Here is a 14,920-nt window from a genome sequence, read left to right as displayed (position 1 = left end):
TTCATTTTCCTTGCACAGCACCCCGCCGTCTGCAGCCTGTCAGCGCCGGCTGGGCAGGGATGGGCAAGCAGGCCAGACAGCGCCCGCGGGGCGGGGCGGGGGCGCCCCTGCATTATGGAGGGCTCGGCGCTCTGGCTCCCTCCCTGGTCTTTAAAAGACAGCAAATGAGGTAAAGCCGGGAGGGTGGGGACGGCAGGGGGCGGGAGGGGTGCAGAAGGAAGCCATCTCCAGGGCCCGAGCGTCGGCTGAGGACGGGAGCCAGCCAGTGAGCGGAGCCTGGGAGAGGGAGGAGCACATCTTGATGCAGAGATGCTGCAGTGGCTCCGGGCGCGCACACACAGGCGCCCTCAAACGCCGCCGTCGCCGCCGCCGTGCCGCCAGGACAGCCGCTAGCGGCCGAGGCAGCGAAGGAGAGCGGGGCGCCCGGGGCTGGCTGCCGGCCTGGCTCCCTCACCGCCGCCGGCAGCATCCACCTGCCGGGCCCACACCCTTCTTTCACCTCAGGTAGGTGCCAACCTTTCTGATCTCCTCCAGCCCAGGGCTGCCCGGTGCTCTTGAGCCAGGGGCTCCATGCCTCTGCCTTGCACCTGGTGGGGGTTGGCGGTGGGCGGGGGCAGGTCAGGAACCCCCTGCTGGGGCCAGTCTGACTTCTTCTCACCTCAGCCTCACAGCTGCCTCATCAGAGGTGCCCCCCATCCCCCGACCCGCAGGCCAAGCCTAACTGGGAAATTGGACCCAGCCGTGTGTCCAGGAATTCGAGTCAGCCTCCCACTGGCAGTGAGAACTGCCTGCAGAAAGGGCCGTGGTCACAGGGCCTGCCCTGGCCCCCCAGAGCAGAGCCACACCAGTCTGTGAAGCGAGGCCCCAGACCTTAGCCTGGCCCCAGAAGTCCGAGGATGGGCTAGCGCCTGGTGGCCCAGACCTGAGTCTGCCCTGGGTCTGCTCTGCAGGTGACCTGTTTGCAAAGTCTTGCTTCAGTGTGACAGAGGGGCGGCTGGAAGAGAGGGAGGTGTGCAAGTTTGGACAATGGACTGTCCAGGAGCAGGGACTTCAGGAGGAGAAGCTGAGGCAAGCACACCCCAAAGAGGGAGACACTGGGACCACCAGGCTGAAATTCCTTGTCTTCTCTTCCCTCCTCCCCAGCCTTATCTGCTCAGATCCCTCCCCCTCATCCTCACTGGTGGGAGGGAGAGGAGGATTTGCACGAAGTTTGTCTTTCCAATAAGGAGAGATGCTGGCCTGGCAGGGGCTTCCAGGCCGGCAGGACACTGTTTGCAGATCTAAACGCCAGAGGGCAATGCTCCCCCCAGTGCCTGGGCCTCCAGCCAGGGTCAGAGGTGGGGACGCAGCCCCAGCCAATGGCAGGCTGGAACCCTTCGTTTCTTCCAGGAGGATCTCTGAGGTCTGAGACGCAAGAAAGGAGGTATAATGAGAAAGGCCTGCTTGAGGAGAGCCCCGGTACTGCTGGGGAACAGACTGAGGCTTCTCAGTTGCAGACCACAGAGGTGGGGGGGGGTTCTGCATCCCAGCAGGAAAAGCTGCCAATCACAGTTGCTGTTGGGGTTTAGGAATCTAGACAGACCAGTGTGAGGAGCGGTGGGAGTGCCCTTGGCCCCAGCCCTGGAGAAGGGGGGCTTCCAACCCCACAGTGCCTGCCCTTAACTTTTTCCCTCTCCAGTCCAGCTTGCCACTGGTCAGACCCTACCACCTTTCCTTTCAGCCTGATACCCCAAAGTCCCCCAGCTCCCTTCCCAGCCCTGCCAGCCTCCTCTCTCCTCTGCTCAGCGGCTGCGAGAGGAGCCCAGTCCCAATAGCCCAGTTCAGGAGGGATATGACCTCATTCCGAGCACCAGTGTCAGGGTCCCCTCCCAGTCTGCTGGCCAGAGAGCCCCTCAATCCACTGGCCCCTGGCTCTCACCTCCTGTCCACTCAAAGGAACCAGAACAAGGGTTAAATAAAAGGTGGGTCACCTGTGGGAGAGGTTGGGGTGACCTCGGGCTCTCGGGTTTGGGGCAGGGAGATGGTGCCCTGACTCCAGGTCTAGTGGGGAGTTCTGTTTCCTAGAGAAGCTGCAGCCCAGGCTTCTCTAGGCTTCCCCAGGCTCTCAGTTAACTCCTTCCAAGCCAGGCTGCAGGACCACCCAAGCACAACTTACACCACAAGGTCCAAGTTCTCCCCAGTTTCCCAGAGGATCTCTCAGGAGTCCTCAGCCAGCAATAGGAAGCCAGGAGGAGAGACAGACGGGGAGGATACCCTGAGGCCCTGACATCCAAGTCACCCCAGATACACCAATCCCCTGTGTTCACTGGGGCAGGGGGTGGGTGAGTAGCAGAGGATGAACCCCCAGTTCATCCCTGCACTCCCATCTCCTGTACTCCCAGCCGGCCCAAGGGCTACACTGACCTCAGCCCTCCCCACCCTCACACCATCCCCCTGCCAGATCTCACTCCTTATGCAATTCCATCCCAGCACCTTCTCAGCCAGCCCTGGTCCAAATAGAGACACGTGGGATGGGCCTCTGAGGAGATGTGCTCAGGGGGATGGTTGCACATATTGTCTCCCTCCAAACTGGCTCCTGGGAAGCGAGCACATGGGAAGGGGTGCCCCCAGGTACCTGTTCCAGCTTGAAGGCCATCATGAATGGCCGTGGTTGGGAGGATGTCCCCCCACATCCCAAGCAAACCCACCCCAAACATCCTCAAGCCAAATGTTTGTTAGAAAGTGTATCTCGAAGACAATGTCTAAGCTGAGTATGGGTGGTATTTGTATGCTGGAGGGATTCCTGGGGCAGAACTGGACAAAGAACCAAAGCTAAGAAGGTGCCAGAGAAGCAGCAGGAATTGAAGTTAGCCTGCGTGAACCATGAGCACGTGGAGCAATGGCTCCAGGAGGGTCAGGAGAACTTGGGGTCTGGTCCAAAGGCAGAGAGAGTCCTGCCTGGAAGCAGGAGTTGGGTGGGTGACCCAGTGTTTTTTGGCCTCAGGCCCTCCTCTCCCAAAGGTAACAGAAGGGGTGACTCAGAAATCCATAAGAAGACAAGGTCCCTTTTCATTACCCCCGCAGGATGACTACCACCCTTCCAGGCCACCCTAATCTAGGGCAAACCCCCCAGGCTTTGTTAACCTGGGACATTCTCAGGACTCTCCATACACTGGCATCCCGGTACAAGCACCTGGGGTCAGAGAGTCCTTCCTTGGATGTAATGCGTTCTCGCTATAAAATGAGACTCCGTTTCCTCTTTTACCCAAAGAGGATGCAAACAAAAGCAAAGGTGTGTGATCTTCTGACCCTAAACAAAAATGGCAGCCTCCCAGGACAGGTGCAGGCCCAGGTACACCTTAGGGACCTTCTAGTCTAATGAGCCCCACCCCACACCCAAGGGCACCCATCCAGAGACAAGCTGCTGTCTCCTCTGGTCCTGGTTCACATCTGCTTAATGTCTGCTGGCCTCCCTGCCAGCCTTCCTTGTCTGCCCAAAGCTCCAGTGCAGTTCCTCTGGGCCTAGAAGAGTCTAGCCCGAGGGGAGAAGCAGGTTCAACCCCACACCCGGGTCAGGCTCTGAACCGGCTGGTAGGACTGTACTGGGCATGGGGGAAGCTCTCCACCAAGATGAGGGGACATGAAAAATTGCTCTGCTGATTTCTACTTGATTTGGTTCTTCAGAACCCAGCTGGCACAATTGCTCCTGTTCCTGGTTCTCAGAAAGGGACTCAACTACCATAATCCGAACCACACATGGAACAAGGCAGGAAGCAGAAATCTAGGGTCTGGTTACAGCCGCCCTTTATCCCAGCTCCTCCCGAGTGGGTGAAAGACCCCCTCTGTCCAGTTCCCCCAGTAGGGGGTCTCTCCAGGGAGCAAATGGGGGCAGGATGGCCAGAGACTCCTCACTGTAGATCCAGGGCTTGCCGCCCCCAATGCTGAAATCTTAGGCAAATCCTTGAGCCTGGAAGCCCCAGCCTCTCTTTTTTTTTTTAAAGATTTATTTTATTTTTATTTATTTATTTATTTATTTATTTATTTGTACAAGCACTGGGTACAGTCAGAAGCGCGGGAGGGTGAGAGAATTCACCAGAGCCAGAGCGGGGAGCAGAGCAGGCACAAGGACGAAGTACACGCTGAGGGGAGCAGCGGGCGGCAGGAGAGGTCTGCGTGCCATGTGGGACCCTCCTCCGGTGGCCGGGGAGCAGCCGGGGATCGAACCGGCGCTGCAGAAGCTGTGGGCAGCCCCGCAACCCAACCGCTGCGCCACCAGGGAGGCCCAGCCCCAGCCTCTCTTAGAGGATGGGGCAGTGCGGGTTCTGCAGCCTGGGCCCCAGCTGCAAATACAAAGAGCCTGCAGAGAAACCAAGGGGCAAGAAGGGAGGGAGTGCGCAGAGAGGACAGGGGAGAGCCCAGCTGCAAGGCCGCCCTGACTCCATCCGCTCCCTGCCCCGCTGGGAACTGAGGCAGTTCCATCCCACCCGAATCTGCCCCAGCACCTCCTCCAGCTCAGGACACAAGTCCTCCCCACCAGGGCCTTCCAAACACAGTCTTCAGCTCCTACCCGGCCTGGCAAGGGCCCCACCAGCCCCCAATGACCCTGTCCCTCCAGAGGGGTGTGGGAAGGTCCAGACCTTCCAGGAGGACAGTGATCCTGTCCCAGGTAGCAATTCCTTTTTTGAAAGCAGAGCCCCTGTTCCCCTCTTCCCCCCATCTTACACTTCCCGGTCAGGAGATGGGACTGGTTGAGAAGTCCTGCTGGGCAGAGCCGGGGCCTGTCCTAGACAGGTGCTCTTTGGTATCTGGAACTGACTCTGCGCCCTTGCGCCGGCCCCTGGGGTGCCTGCGGGTCGGTGCTTGCCCAGGCCTGCCATGCCGCGGGCTTAGGGAGGAGGAAGACGCCACCCTGGAGGCTGTGGGAGCGTGTCCCTAACATGCGTGCGTGCAGCCCAAACTCTGCCCTGTGGAAGCGGGCCACCTCGAAGGGACATGGTGTCTACGGACACGTGTGTCCCGTGTGCTGAGGCCGGGGTGACACCCTCAGTGCTGACATCTGAGCTTTCCCAAGCACCTGCCATGAGCCAGGAAGTGTGCCGGCCTCACAAAAGTCCAGTGATGGAAGAACTATCCTGGTTGTCCCTATTTCGCAGACAGGAGATTAAGGCTGAGAAAGGTTAAGTCATGAGCATAACGAGTTCCGATGCTCATTTGTATGTGGGTTCTGCTGCTCAGTTACATGCGGGTTCCGCTAGCTAGTAAGCCCCGGGCTGGTCAGCTTAAGCGCTGCCTGCTAGTGGGCGAGCTGAACCATAGGAGGGAGGAGGGGGTCCTCGGGGGTCCTGCCGTCTCTGTTCACTTACAACAAATCACCCAGCCTCTGTCCCCAACAGAGACATCCATCTAACAGTTGCCAAGTCCCTCAATGCCCAAGTCTCCATTGTCCAGGGGGACAGGGACACAGATTCAGGGCTGGGAGCTGGGCATCCCAGGTGGTAGCATTGGGGGGAATGTATCATTTTCTGACTGGCTCCATGCAGATGTCCTCAGTCCAGGAACCCCTATAGTGTGCTGGGGTCCAGCTCTCAGCCGTCAGTCCGGCAGCTGTCTCCTGGGCCCTTTGTTTCCCAAGCCCAGAAATAAAGCCAGCTCCCCCTGGTGGCCCTGAACCTCAAATTGCCCACTCCCTATGTGCTGGTGCCTCCCAGGGTCAACCTCACAGTGGCGACAGCCTGTGTCCGCCTGTGCCAGCCTGTGCCTGAACCCCTGCACCAGGGCAGCTGGCCTGGGCCAGGCTTGGCTGGCTCAGAGCTCATGGGGCCAGCGCTGGGCCTGGCAGCGCTCCATTCAGCCTTACTCCTGACATAAAACCCTCCTCCATCCTGGGCATTCTAGAACATGTCATAGGGCAGGTGGTATGGGGGCTAGCCAGCCCGTGCACTGTGACTCTTACTCTGTCAGGCAGTGCTTTTCTCACTGTCTCCCCAGTGCTTGGCTTGACGGTTGGCACATGGTTAATAAATACTGGCGTGGAAATGAACACAGGGCAAGATGGTACCAGTTGCCTCACCCTTGGGGACCCAAACTCTCGTGTGTGTGTGTGTGTGTGTGTGTGTCACTCAGGCCTTGGCACACAATGGAGCTCCATGCACATCTGATGAGGCAGATAGGTCTACAGTGCACCCCAAGTGCAATCCAGGTGCTCCCTGGTCCTAGCCCATCCCCCAGCCTCATCTCCTCTGAGGCTGTAGGTCTTGGTCCCCAGGGGGTACCCAGGGTCCTCCAGCCCAAAGGTGATAAAAATCTGAATTAAACTGACATTTAGGGCCAGCAGCTGAGGCGGGTTTTCTATGGGGTCCAGTAAATGTCTGTGGTGGTGGCACAGATCATTCTGACCGCAGAGAAGTTGGGGGGAGATCCAGGGTGCGGGTCTCTAGATCACAAGGAAACAAGGCAGGGCTGGGCCCTTGGGCTCCCCGCCAGTGAGGGACACACACACACACACACACACACACACACACACACACACACACATCCTACTCTTGTCAGCACTGCTGGGAGCAGCAGTCTCTTGCCCCGCGCTCCAATCTAGGCCCAGCTCCCGAGTCTGCTTTGCTCTGCACACTCAGGACAGGTGCCCCTAGCCCTTGCTGGGCCCCCAGGACTGGCAGGCAGACAAAGGGCAGGCAAAGGTTACCGAGCACCTTCTTCCTTAGACTGCACACTGAGCTACAGAACTCTGTGTTTAGCAGGAACCTAGTAAGAAAATCCAGTAGACAGAACAGTCATAATGGGGTGCCCTGACTGGGTAGGGTCTGGAGCCCCGTCCTCCCCTGACCCGGCGCACACTTCAGGGCCCCAGGGTTCCCCTCCAGGGCTGTCCATCGCTCATGTAACTCTCAGCACAGCTCTCAATTAAGTGGGATGGCCCCCACTTTGCAGATGAGAAACGTGAGTCTTCACCAGGGTCATAACTTGCCCAAACTCACAAAACCATCAAAAGATGGAGCTGCTGTTGCTAGCTCCTGTCCCCTGATCTTTCCATCAAGAGGGTGGCTCCCTGCGATGCAGGCGTCAGAGCTGACTTCTAGATCCTCCCATGCAAACACCCTGCTGGCCCTAGAAACCTGGGTGTGTGCATGTGAGGGAGGCAGGTTGGGGGGAGTGTGTGAAGGTGTGTGGAAGAGTGAGTGTGAAAATGTGTGAGATGCACGATGAATGGATGAAGGTGATAGAGTGTTTGAAACAGAAAGGGTGTGAGTTTCTGTGAGAGTGTGCATCTATAAGAGTATGTGTGTGCATGTGTATGTGTGCACGTGTGTGCCCAACTTTGCCTTGGGATCACCCTCGGGGATCCCTGGAGACTAGTCGGCCTAGTCCGCTGTGTATTGAGCTCCATTATGTGAGTGGAGTGTGTGTAAGTGTGCACTGGCTCCTGGAAGCACATACTCACATCTGTTCTTGGTCATTCGACTCACAGGTGACGCCTATTATGTGGCAGGCACTTTGCCAGGTATAGGTGGTACCACGGTAGAAACACGGCCACTCCCCTCGGGGACCTCACGACTTCTTAATGGACACAGGCTCTCCGAGGGCAGCATGGGGTGCAGCCAAGACCAAGGCTGCCTTGAACTGTGCTGGGGCCGGGGGTGGGGGGCCCTGGGGGTGTGGGTGGAGACTTGCAGGCTGGGCCCACCCAGGAGGCATGGCTCAATGAGCACAGGCACAGGGATCGGTGTGCTGGAGGTGCCGGAGAGGCTCGACATGCCTGCCGAGTTTCTGGGTGCATGCCGGAAATGAACACGCCAAGCATAGGGAGGGTTGGGTATTTGAGAAGAGGTGGCCCTGGATCCCCTTCCTGATAAAGGGGAATGGATATGAGGCTGTTGTTGGGCAGGGGGAGGGAGCACCATCTGCTCAGCCCCACCCCAGCCCCTTGGACACCCGCCTTTTCTGCCTGCATCCTCCCTCACAGGCCCTGGGGCCGCTTCCCGCCCACCCTCAGCCCCTTCGGGTGGCAGCTGTGGCTGTTGAAGATGACAAGGTCATAGGGGGATCAAATGTTGAGGTTTGAAAGTGTTTGGGAGAGTTTTCTTGCCAAGAGAACAGAGGGAGAGCCCCAGTTTGGATAGGTCTTCACATGCTGCCCCAGCCGGGGGCAGAAGCCAGTCTGCATCTTTTCTTCATCCCACATCCAGGAAGGAGCACCCACCCCCACCAGCACCCCTCACCTCCTGGGAATATTACAGTCTCAGAGCTAGAGGGGACCTGAGAGGGCACCCACTTTACAGGTGGTGACAGTTGGCGGGGCCTTGCAGCCAGATGGTGGCAGTGCCCCCAGCCAGGCAGCGCCCCCAGCCCTGAACCCTTGCCTGCGCCTCTTAGATTTCCACAAAGCAAGCATGCAGGGCCAAGGAGGCCCATGGTGGCTGACTGCCCAGCGCCCCATGGCAGCTCTAAGACCCAGGCGCACCCAAAGAGCTGAAAGTGGGCCCCTGAGAGCCCATACTCCCCTCCATAGCTCGAAGAGTCCACCCAGATGTGGGGAGCAGATGGACACTGGCCCTGCCCATCCTCTCAGGATAGGGCCCATCCCCCAGACTGAGGGGGCTGTGACCTGCTCCCTGCAAGAGCTCCAGGTCTCTCTCTTCTCCATGTAGGAGGGAGGCTCCTCTGGGGCAGCGGTAACTGTCAGCCCCTGTGACTGGGGGGCACTGCCAGTGCAGCCCCTAAGTAGCTGGGAGCCAGGTGAGAGGGTCTGGGGTTCTCAGGGAAACCCTCTCCCTAGAAAAACAATGCTGGACCTGAGCGATCACCCCTACCTAGACAGTTGTGGGGAAGGGGCAGGGGAGAATGGCCCCCACTTCTAGAGGGAGACATTGCAAGTTCCCTAAGCAGTCAGGGGCCCAGTTGTCCCCTGGACCCCACATTAGGAGCCATTACCAGGTCAGTGGGCAGGTGGATTCCTGCCTGCCAATTAGTTGTGGCTTCACTTCCTCCCTAGCAGCACCTGCTGGCTGTGGGGGTGGGGGTATAGGGCAGAGCCAGACTCCCAGGGGGCCAGTTGGAGGCACTCAGCCTGGGGAGGGCTCCTTGGTAATAGAGTCCCATCCCAGGGGGGCCGGGGGGGTGGGTCTGAGAGCTGGAGCCACTCTGCCCAGGTTGAGGGAAGAGCAGACTAACCCAGATGTGCCTGGGGCTGGGAGGGTGCTGGGCTGAGTCCTCCCCCTGCTGCCTCCCCAGGTCCTTGAGTCTCCACTCCTCTGAGCCCCACCTGCACCGCAGTGCCTGCCATGGGGACCCCCACCGGGAGGAAGTCTCACCTGCTGCTGGTGGTCACAGTGGCACTGGTCGCCTTGCCAGGTAAGAGGGCCGTCTGGGCGCAGCGATGCTGGGCAGGGATGCCAGGCAGGGGTGCTGGGCAGGGATGCTGGGCAGGGACGCGCCTGGGTTCCTCACACTGCTGTGTCTGTGTGATGCCTGCACAACAAAGGGCCTGGGGGTCTCAGTTTCTGAGACCACCTCCTGATGCATTGTTCCCACTGGGGACCCTCACCTGCCACCTGAGGTGAGCAGGAGCAGGGACGGACTTGCCATCCATAGTATAGATGGAAGAATAATGCTGAAAGGATGAGTAACTTGCCTGGGCCACACAGCAAGATCACAGCACAAGCAGGCCTCCCTAAGCGAGCCTCCCAGGCTACACTGTCCGCCATGTCGCCCACAGCCTCCTATGACTATGGAAACCAAGATGAAATTGAATTGGAAACCTCGTTCTTCCATGGCACTGGTCACGTCTCAGGGGCTGGCATCATTCTGGGTAGCACGGGCTGTGCCGCCCCGTCACCATGGCCAAAGTTCCGCTGGCTTGCACGCTCCAGAGAGAGCCCTGGCAGCAGGAGACAGGGGTCAAATAGCACAGAATTCTGGGAGGGCTCTTCAGGGTGACGCTGTGCCAGGCAGCAAACGGGCTGAGTACAGAACAGGATCTGAGGAGAGAGGAGGCAAGGTGGGCCGAGGTGGGAGGCGTGGAGGTCAGCGCCAGCCAAGAGGCCAGGTAGCCAGACTCTGGAGTGCACCAGGGGGCAGGTTGCAGCCCCCAGCCTGTCAGGGGGCTGGAGCAAGGTCTCTAGCACCTGCTACTGCTCGAGTGGCCTGCTGGGACGCCTACATGGCCTCTCTGCCCTGACCCCCAGCCCGGCCAATCTTTCTCCCTAAAGATTTCATGGTAAGGACTCCTGCCCTCCAGAGTTCTGGCCGCTGGGAGTCAGCTCCCGCCCCACCCCAGCTTGGCCGCAGCCACGGCTCAGGTCTTGTCTCGCCAGGGACAGACTCCACTGGCGCACTTTCAGCTGCTCCCATTATGTCCTGGCTGCCTCCCAACCCTGTCCCAAGTCAGCAAGGCTGCTGGGGAGTAGGGCTGACCCAGCTAACTACCTGTGCCTGGGCCCCAGTTCAGGAGGAGCACTGAGGGGTGGGGGGGCAGGCTGCACGGAGCCAAAGACACCCTCAGAGGGAGCCGTGGAGAGTGCTGGGATCCTCAGCATCCCCCATCCTAAGGGAAGGGGACCGGTCATCCGAGGCCACGGGCATGGCAGCCCACAGCTTTCTGAGACAGGTGCGGGAAGCCCGAGGGAGAGGGGCCACCAGGTTGTCACATCCCGGAGCAGACAGAGTCTCTCCACGCTTGCGGCCACTGGCCCATCTCGCACCCCAGACAGGAGCGAACCTACCCATCACTGCACCCAGCCCCCAGGGAAGAGGCCTCGCACTTGCTTTCTCTGCTGCCATGTCCCGGGAGCACAGCAGCGAGGGGGAAGGCAAGCAAGAGCCCATCCACGCCCTCACCTCTCTAGTCCGCTCCTCCGCAGGCTCCCAGGCCTATGTTCGCCAAGATGGGGAACCAGGAGAGAATCAGAGAAGCTTCAGAACCAGAGAGCAAGGAGGGTATGGCTTTGCCCATGTGTGTGTGTGTGTGGTGTGTGTGGTTTGTGTGTGGTGTGTGTAGTGTGTGTGGTATGTGTGGTGTGTGTGTGGTGGTGAGTGCGTGGTTTGTGCATGGTGTGTGTAGTATGTGTGGTGTGTGTGTGGTGTGTGTGTATGTGTGGTGTATGTGTGGTATTTGTGGGGGTGTGTGGTGGTGAGTGTGTGGTTTGTGCATGGTGTGTATAGTATGTGTGGTGTATGGTGTGTGTGTATGTGTGGTGTGTGGTGGGTATGTCGTGGGTGTTTGGTGTGTGTGTGTGGTGGGTGTGTGGTGGGTGTGGTGGGTGTGTGGTGTGTGTGTTATATGTGTGTGGTGTGTGGTATGTATGTGTGATGTGTGTGGTGTGTGGTTTCAGGGGGAGCTGTGGGGTGAGTGAGGGTGTGTCTGTGGGTGTTGGCCAGTGTACAGAGGTGAGTGGTTGCATGATGGGGCGCTACATTTGGGGGGTTATGAAAGTGTAGGGAAGGCCTATAGCATGGTTTGGCGGCTCTACCTCAACTGCCAGATTTCAGAGCCTCATTCCCAGAAATTCGGGTTCAGTTACACAAGGATGGAACAAGGTGCCTGCTGGTTCTGATGGGAAGCTGAGGTCAAGGATCCTGGACACTGGTTAAAGACACTGGCTATGGGATGAGGCTGGGGAGGCCCAAACCCCTAGATCCGCTCCTCCTTGCTGTGTAAATCGGGGCAGTTATTTAACCTTCCTAAGCCTCAGTTTCCACAGTAGTCAAATGAGAAAATGGCAATTCTGGTCTTATAAAGAGGTTACTAGAAAAAAACCATGGCGGGCACTGCTGTCTGACACAGGAAGCCCTCGATGCGCAGCGCCTATTTTTATTACTGTGGATGCCCGGATGTGTGTTAAGTTCACCTGTGTATATGTGCCAGGGGACAGATGTGTATATCTGATTCCTGGGGTAGTGTAGCTGGGCATGAGTGTGTGTGTGTATGTTTGTGTGTGTCGGTTGGAGATGTGGCAATTTACTGGAGGAGGGCTGGTGTGGATGTTGCAGGGGGGCATGTGTACAGCCGCAAGCAGCGGCGAAAATATCCTCAGGAAGAAGTCCAGTCCAGTCTTAGAGCGTCAGTGTCCCCAGGCCATTCGCCACCCCCACCCCTCATCCAGACAGATTTACTGGAAGCTGCTGTTTTGCAAGGTACTCCCAGCAGCCTAACTGCTTCCTCAGCCCCTCCTCCCCCACCTCCCGAAGGTCCCAGCTGAGGCAGGGGTCCCTACCCTCCATCACCATCATTAACTTGGGATTAAACTGGGCGCTCCAGCCGAGATGATGCCCAGACAGTCTCCAAGGCCTGGGGAGCCAGTGAGGGATCATGGTGGGAGATGGTGGGAGGGGTAGAGGACGCCATTCCTGAGAGCCCTGCTCTTTGCTCATTCTGAGAGCTGCTAAATAGCTGCCCCCACTCCCAGGGGTCCGGGGCCGGGCCTCAGCTGTGATGGGGCCACCTCCTATCCCTGGAATAGGTCTGACAGCTGGTTGTGCTGGGAGAGGAGGCACTAATTGGCTAATGGGTCCACCCCCTACCAGGACCCAACGAAGAGGGCCTGAAATCAGCTGCATTGCAGAGTGGGAGCCAATTAGGGGTGGCCTGGCTCCTGCCTGATACCACAAAGGAGAGTCAAATGGGCAGGAAGAGCCCACCCTGCCCTGTGTCCCCATCCCAGTGACCCTAAACAATGGGCAGGAAAAGGGGCGTCAGCCCACGAGGAGGAGGGCAAGCAGGGAAACTCCTCTTACCTGTATGATACCCACTTGCTCAGCAAATTCAGGAGCGGCCTGGACCTGTGTGCCTTTTCTGGGACTTTCTGTCTTCTCTCACACTGGAATGTTATGAAAATGCCCCCAAAGTTGCCACCATCCACCCATTGTAAGGCTCTCTTCCCCCAACCCCTGCCCCATCCCATGCCGGGTCTGACACCTCCCTGCTGGGCACACACCCTGCCCAGGCCTCCTCTGTGTCCTCTGGGGGTGAGTCCATAGTCCCTCTGCTTCTGCCAGAGGCTCTTCTGTTGGGGCACACAACCCTGGAGGGGGCCTGGCTCAGGAACACTCTCTCCACGTTTGGGGCCAGTGACCTCGCACGTCTGTCCAGGCCCACTCACACCCACAGATGACTCTCCCGTGAGGAGAGTCGCCCTCGGCCCCCAGGCAGGGTCCACGGCTTCCGTGCTGAGGCCCAGGTGGAGTGTGAGCTGCTGCTATGGCTCCTACCCTGTGCTGTCCGTCCTGGCTCCTCCCTGGACTGCAAACTCCTCCCTGAAGAGCCACTGGCTCATTCACTGTTACAACACAGACTCGCCCAGGCCAGGCATACAGCAGGCTCTCAGTATCAGAGTGTGTGGGGGTGACTGACTGAAATAACTGGACTAGTTGGAGCTTAAATACAAACTTTAATTAATAAAATGAAATGAAATTTAAAATGTGATTCCTCAGTCACAGCCCAAGAGCCTGATGGCTTAGTGGCCACCCCTGTACAGGGCAGGAAATTGAGATTTTCCCTCATCACACAGTCCTACTGGACAGCACCAGGCTGCAGCTGGCCCCAGGCCCTGAGGCCTCTGGTGCTGTTCCCCATTGCAGCTCAGAGCTTAGCCCGGGGAGCCCCGGCCACCTTTGGGCCTGTCTTTGAAGACCAGCCTCTCAGCCTGCTATTCCCAGAGGAGTCCACAGAGGAGAAGGTGACTCTGGTGTGCCGTGCGCGGGCCAGCCCTCCGGCCACCTATAGGTGAGACCCCTGGGGTGGGTGCCAGGAGGACAGCCCCATGCAGTTTTTCCCTCACGTCAGCCCTGCCACCCGGCTGGACTCAGGCGAGGGCCCCCCACTCCTCTGCGGCAGGTGGAAGATGAATGGCACCGAGATGAACCTGGAGCCGGGTTCTCGCCACCAGCTGGTCGGGGGTAACCTGGTCATCTTGAACCCCACCAAGGCTCAGGACGCCGGCGTCTACCAGTGCCTGGCCTCAAACCCAGTGGGCACTGTCATCAGCAGGGAAGCTGTCCTCCACTTTGGCTGTGAGACCCAGGGGGTGCCAAGACTGTCAGGGGAAGAGGTGTGGGGGGAAGTGTCCTGAAGCAAACTGCTGGCCTCATGTGACATGATGTGCCCCAGAAGCTTCTTTCCCAAGGAGGCTGAGTGGGGGAGGGCGCCAGGCTCAGAGGTCCAAGTCTGAGGGCCTGGTCTGTACCCCCAGTTCTGCAGGAATTCTCCAAGGAGGAACGAGACCCAGTGAAAACCCACGAAGGTTGGGGGGTGATGTTGCCCTGTAACCCACCCGCCCACTACCCAGGTGAGTGAGGACCAGGGCCTCATTAGACACAGGAGCACAGGAAGGGCATCTAGAAGGGAAGGAATGAGAGGCGGCATATCACGGGGGAAGCCCTGCTGCCGGAGCCCCCAACTCTAGAAGATTCTGTGTTTCCTTTGTGGGTCCGCCATTTTCTAGCTCTGCGCCCTGCCTCCCCTTCAGACTGAAGGTCCCCCCAGGGCAGAGACAGCTTTGCTGGCAAAAGGTGGTCGCCCAGGGCAGGAATAAAGCTGCATCTTCCCTCAGGATCTCCCCTCCGTCCCCATGCAGAGGCAAGGGCCCACAGGACAGGGTCAACACACCCCTCCAAGTGTTGGGGTCCCATGCAGAGTCGCCCTGTTAACCCAGCACCCCCTGGTGTCCTAGGCTTGTCCTACCGCTGGCTCCTTAATGAGTTCCCCAACTTCATCCCGACCGACGGCCGCCACTTCGTGTCCCAGACCACGGGCAACCTGTACATCGCCCGCACCAATGCCTCGGACCTGGGCAACTACTCCTGCCTGGCCACCAGCCACATGGACTTCTCCACCAAGAGCGTCTTCAGCAAGTTCGCGCAGCTCAACCTGGCTGCTGAGGGTCAGGGTCAGCGGGTGGGGAGGGGGCGGTGAGAGGATCCCTGGGAAAGGGCC

The 14,920-nt window shown here is 58.9% G+C and overlaps 1 protein-coding gene across 1 annotated transcript in view; it reads left to right on the top strand.

Annotated features, from left to right (window-relative positions):
- Positions 1-483: 483 nt before the first annotated feature.
- CNTN2 (contactin 2) overlaps positions 484-14,920 on the top strand; it is a 31,475-nt gene continuing 17,038 nt past the window's right edge. Inside the window, exons 1-6 of the mRNA XM_037497833.2 lie at positions 484-504; positions 9,223-9,342; positions 13,567-13,711; positions 13,823-13,998; positions 14,178-14,273; positions 14,658-14,867. Coding sequence (XP_037353730.1) covers positions 9,273-9,342; positions 13,567-13,711; positions 13,823-13,998; positions 14,178-14,273; positions 14,658-14,867 — 697 coding nt within the window. The 5' untranslated portion in view covers positions 484-504; positions 9,223-9,272. The remainder of the gene's footprint in view (positions 505-9,222; positions 9,343-13,566; positions 13,712-13,822; positions 13,999-14,177; positions 14,274-14,657; positions 14,868-14,920) is intronic.

Source organism: Talpa occidentalis, unplaced genomic scaffold (genome assembly GCF_014898055.3).
Source record: "Talpa occidentalis isolate TD23 unplaced genomic scaffold, MPIMG_talOcc4v2.1 talOcc4.8, whole genome shotgun sequence".
In the NCBI taxonomy this organism is placed as follows: Eukaryota; Metazoa; Chordata; class Mammalia; order Eulipotyphla; family Talpidae; genus Talpa; species Talpa occidentalis.
Note: the sequence above shows the minus strand (reverse complement) of the source record. Positions and strands in the feature narration are given on the sequence as shown.